Source organism: Temnothorax nylanderi, unplaced genomic scaffold, assembly GCF_030848795.1.
Source record: "Temnothorax nylanderi isolate EJ_2023f unplaced genomic scaffold, tnyl_v1.0 TNYL_tig0297_pilon, whole genome shotgun sequence".
Taxonomy (NCBI): domain Eukaryota; kingdom Metazoa; phylum Arthropoda; class Insecta; order Hymenoptera; family Formicidae; genus Temnothorax; species Temnothorax nylanderi.
The window spans coordinates 194,392-200,105 of record NW_027249359.1 but is presented as its reverse complement, the minus strand read 5'-3'; the positions used below and the strand labels follow the sequence as shown (position 1 = coordinate 200,105).

The following is a 5,714-nucleotide window of genomic DNA, read 5'->3' as shown; positions in this document are numbered from 1 at the left end:
TGAAATATTTCTGAAATATTGATGAAAGGTGTAATATTTCAAATGGAATTTTGCAGAAATGTTTCTGAAATATTACATGCCGAGTGGGTATCTTATGCCCCCTTTAGATAGGGTGCAAGCACATGAGCTTTTATTTTCCGTGTTACGCGTATCGCGTAACCAATCACGTAACGTTTTATGTTATTTATTTCTCGAATAACGCTTCTGATTTGGTTATGCAATACGCGTTACGCGAAAATATAAGCCCATGTGCTCGCACCCTTAGGAGCGAGGTTACTTCAAAGCGTAAGGTTGCATCAGTAACCTTCACAAATTTTTCTTTCAAACGAAACACGTTCACTAGCACTGGTGTCCGCGAATTGACTGTTCAGAAATGAGTTAAAGCGTCCCGCTAGAAATGAGTTAAAGAGTGGTGGGGATGGGCAGAGATGCCAACTTTACGTTTCAGCAACGCAGCCACCCCTCTGACACTTCTTATCCCATCCCCACCACTGGCTGGCAGTGGCTGTCGAAAACCGCCAGTCTGGCAACCCTAACTGATGCAACTAACCGCATTTGTTTAACCTCGCTCCTAAGGACACATTAGATGTTGATATTTGACCGTATAGTGTCTCGTCAGATACCAGGTGCCGAAAAAAACTGAAGAAGAAGAAGAAGAAGAAGGTGCTGGGACCGTAGAAGTGTCATGGTGGTGACGCATCCTGTTCACCTTCTATTTACAACCTGGTACGTTTTTACGAGCCGGTACGTACTTACCCGTATATCATGGCTATCTAATGTTTAAAGAAAGCAAAATATAATTAACGTCATTTTTCCTATTTTATTTCAGACAGTAATCAGTTTTTTCATGAACATATTACTGCAGAGATTTGTAATATAACAAAAAAATGGTAGATGGACAGCAAAAGAAATACGGGCGAGGCTATAAAAATTACTTGCATTCATGTAACATTGATGATGTTAGCCCAAGGGTTTTAAGAAGATTAAATTCCACTCTTCCAACACCAACACATATATTTGTAAGTGCTTTAGAATAGTTTAAAATACTATACTACTAACAACAGCAACAGCAATAATAATAATAATAACAATAAGTTTTATTTATTACCTCTACAATTCTGTAAATATATACATTATTTAAATAATTTATTTTTATAAGCAAAATTTCATTCAATAATGACTTCATAAATTAATATTTATAAACTAGTTTCAATTGCGGGTGCAATAAAAATGTATAACATATTGAAATGATTTAATTTAATAGATGTAAAGATTTATTTAAATATTATTATTCATTATTTTAAATTGACTACAACTAATAAGGAGAGTACCATATAACCCAAAGTTTTGCATTAAATTTGTCTTACCTAGTTATACTTACAAGTGGAGTTGTAGATGTTAAAGCTCTCCTACTTCACAAAAACTTTTATTTTTCATGTATGATTAATCATCATGTTAAAAGTCAGTATTATTTCTTATAGTTTTCACTCAAAAGTTTTAACACTTGATATAATATTTTTGAATCTATCAATTGATTGTACGATAAAATTAAGAAGAAATAGTATATTGTACAACTAGTGGGAAAAGTGGTCGATTCTGAATGAGTGTGAAGTTGGTCGCACGAGCGAAGCGACCATCACACTCATTTGGGCTCGACCACTCTTCCCACGAGTTGTTCATACTATTTTTCCTAACAAGAGCGTGAATAATAGGCCGCTTTTCGCGTTTGTTTTCAATTTCATTTCTCCACTAGTTAAGAAATGGCTCCATTTCTCAACGCTTACGTCATCGATTGCGAAATGAATCGTTTTGCTCACTCAAAACAAACGCGAAAAGCGGCCCGTTTCACGCTCGCGTTAGGAAAAAATTATTATTTATCACTCATTTGTTTTGTAGCACCTCATTTTGTAACATTTTATCAGTTTTGCCTATTTAATACTCGTGTAGTTCTTGATAATATTAAATTTTTTTATTTTTTTCAGGGTAGTAATTATATTGCTGAATACATTCTAATATTGTAATTCAGTTTTAACACATATTTGCAAATTTTTCCAATAACATTTAAACTTTGCAATATTATAAATTCTATAGATTAACATTATTAAAAATTGTATTTGCATTGATTTTAATATCACAATATTGTATATCCAGTAGTTATTCTGTAATATTTCTTGTCTCACCTGTTCTATTGTACTGGAACACTATAAATACTATCTGGAAAAATTGTGGTTTTGCATCGATTCTTATATACTATTTTAACGTTCAACATTCAATCGCAGCAAAAATTATATATAAAACTTCTGTCATTTCAGAACCATATTTTTTTTCATAATTATTCGTCAAATAGCTTTAAATTAATATTAAGAAATAGTGTAGCCAAATGTGATATGTGTTGATAAATCAAGAATATATTTAACATTTTAAAAAATTTTCGTTGCGTTTCAACTATGTAAACTTTAAGCTCATAGTTGTTATACTTTTTGTATTAAACTGTTCAATGTACTGCAATACTACACGAAAATTACATAATTGTAAAAAACATCACATAATTCTAAAAAAATTGATGTATAATTATATCAACAATTTAAGACTTTTATCATTAGTGGAAAAATTTGTAATGACAAATTATGAAAAAGTAGGAGCAACTCTGAAAAACTTAAAACTTTTTTATAATTTGTCATTGTATTTGATTCTTTTTTGCTGTGAATGGTTTTGTTATACGATTTTTTTTTAGTAAACATTTTATTTTTATAGCATTATTTGCATAAGTCGCCAAAATGTATTAGATATTTCTCTTATTAAATACAATATTTCTTCATAATATAATATTTCAGGAAATCGATTCTTCAGACAATAGAAATACCAACGAAAACATTACTCTAAAGATAAACGAAAATATGGAAACTGAACATGTTGACGAAAACATACTCGACATTATTAGAGAAAACAACAATACAGAAGTGGTTAATCGTATTGAAGAGGCATTTTTTAAGGAAACTGATACCACAGATAAAGACGAGGTGCGCAATATTTCATATATAAGAACATAATATTTTTTTTATTAAGATAGCATCTTAGATAGTAAGAGAGATCGTATGAGTTCTTATAAGAGATTTTTCATTAGGAAAGCTTCTGAATATTTCTATGTAGAATAAAATTGTTATGTTTAGCAAATATATAATATTTAGTATATCAATAAATTTCTAACAATAATTTTATTAATATTAATATACATATATGTATATACATGTACATATATATGGTAAAATTAAGAAATATTATTCTAGATTCACTGTACGAGAAATGAATTCATGGAATTGGATACAGATTTAATAAATGATTTAAGAGATGAGAGTAGTGAAAAAAATGTTAATCAATCACGTAATTTGCAAGATCTGGTGTTAAATAAAGATTTTCAAGATTGTATTGACATTTCTCCGAATAAATCACCAGGTGAATTATTTTTAATGATTGTTGAACACGCCTTAAAGTATAAGTCATCTTTAAGTGAAATTTCTGATCTATTCCGACTTATTAACATAATGTTTCCTCGTCCAATATTACCCGATACACGTTGGATACTGGACAATATTCTGAATCCAAAAAGTCGATCAGAGTTTCATGGAATTTGTCCGAAGTGCTGTACTTATGTAGGAAGAATACAAGATTTTAAATCCTTTATTACTTGCAGCGTGTGCTCTGAGATAATTGATCTGAATAATCCATCGTCCTCAAATATTTTTATAATTATTGATCCGACGGAAAATATCAAACTTTTAATAGAAGAAAATGAAAAATATTATGATCATATTGTAAAGGAAAGATTATTTAATGGAAAAATAAGAGATATTTTTGATGGTAAATGTTATAGAACATTTATAAGAAATTTACCTGCAAACGAAAGATACAGCTACGCTACAACAATTTTCAACACTGATGGTGCACCACGGTTTGAGAGTTCACGATATTCTATTTGGCCCATATACTTACAAGTAAATGAACTTCCTATTCAAGTAAGAATGAAAAGAATAATTACATGTGGCATGTGGTTTGGTAAAAACAAACCAGAAATGACATCATTTTTACAACCATTTACCGAAACCATGATTCGATTGTCGACAAAGGGGTTTAAATGCACTATTAACAATGAGATGCGTTTAATCAAAGTATATACTCTGACTTGTTGCGTTGACTCACAAGCGCGAGCACCTGTTCAAGGAATAAAATTATTTAACGGTAAATACGGTTGTAGTTGGTGCTTACATAACGGCGAGTGGTATGAAGGCAGTATGAGATATCCCATTCTTGAGTTTTCTCCACAACAAAGAACTAAAACAAATATGATTGAGTTTATGAAGAGACTTACTGATGAAAATAATCCCGTAGAAGATGTTTATGGAGTACAGTATGTGACACCTCTCATAAATTTACCTCATTTCGATATCGTACATGGAATTGTGCCTGATTACATGCATTGTTGTCTCGCTGGTGTTGGAAAGCAAATAACAATTAATTTCCTCAACTGTATACCAACATCAACAGTAGATAAACTGAACAAATTACTCTTAGAAATAAAAGTCCCTCGCCAATTAGGACGATTAACTAGATCTTTTGAAGACATACGTGATTGGAAAGCAAAGGAATGGGAAAATTTCATACTGTACTACAGCCTACCTCTATTTAAATTAGTTTTAAATAAAAAAATGGTTGAGTATTGGACTTTATTTGTTAATAGCCTTTACATATTACTGAAATGTGATATAAGTTTCGATGAATTAAACGAAGCCGACAAGGATTTACATAAATTCGTTTTTCAAACAAAACAGTTCTTTTCAAAAAAGGCGATGACATACAACGTTCACCAACTACTTCATATTGCGGAAAGTGTAATGAATTGGGGGCCTCTTTGGGCTCATTCCTCTTTCCCCTTTGAATCAGCCAATCACGAAGTACTCCAGGCTATTCATTGCGCAAACGGTGTAAATTTGCAAATTGTTCGATACATTAATATGCAACATAGTGTTCATACTTTACGTCATTATATATACCCGCATGCTTCACCCGTAGTACTAAACTATTGTCAAGAAATTTCTGTTAAAAGGATTAGAAAAAGTTTGAAATTATCATCAGTAACTTATTTTGGAGACGGAGTACTTATAGATAAGAAAGTTGCAGTAAAGTATGGTTTGTCTGTAAAATGTACACTAATTTATCAAAAAGCTGTAAAAGACGGTTGTCTCTTTACGTCTTCACAAAAGAAAAATACGCGTTCTGATAATAGTTTCGCACTGTTATCAGATGATACTTTTATTAAAATAATTTATTTTACAGTTGATCAAAAACATAAAAAAGAATTAACCCTTTGTAATGTTGTTAATACGTCAACTCCCGTGTGCAATTCTATTAATTTGATCCGTAGTATAGGAAATGAAATTATAGCGGTAGAAACTGATCAAATTGAACGTATTTGCGTTTTCATAAAAATAGAAAATGATTGTTATATAGCTGTATTGCCGAATTCTTATAATCACTAGATTAGACTTCCGATATGTATATAACATTAATATTTACTTTTTCATTCTTCCTATTTTTACTATAACTTTTTTACGTTTGTATTTAAAAAATACCAAATAATTAATAAAAACTATGTATAGTATTATGTATAACATTTAGAAAAATTTATTTCGGAAAATAAAATTTTTTTTATTGAATTA

General features: G+C 30.6%; 1 protein-coding gene across 1 annotated transcript; it reads left to right on the top strand.

The window, feature by feature from the left end:
• The first annotated feature begins 647 nt into the window (after positions 1 to 647).
• Positions 648 to 4,150, top strand: LOC139780774 (uncharacterized). Its single transcript, XM_071719491.1, has 5 exons — positions 648 to 744; positions 830 to 1,019; positions 2,835 to 3,020; positions 3,288 to 3,453; positions 3,692 to 4,150. Exons 2-5 carry the CDS (start codon positions 888 to 890, stop codon positions 3,706 to 3,708), a joined length of 501 nt encoding a protein of 166 aa, XP_071575592.1. The 5' UTR covers positions 648 to 744; positions 830 to 887; the 3' UTR covers positions 3,709 to 4,150.
• Positions 4,151 to 5,714: the final 1,564 nt, after the last annotated feature.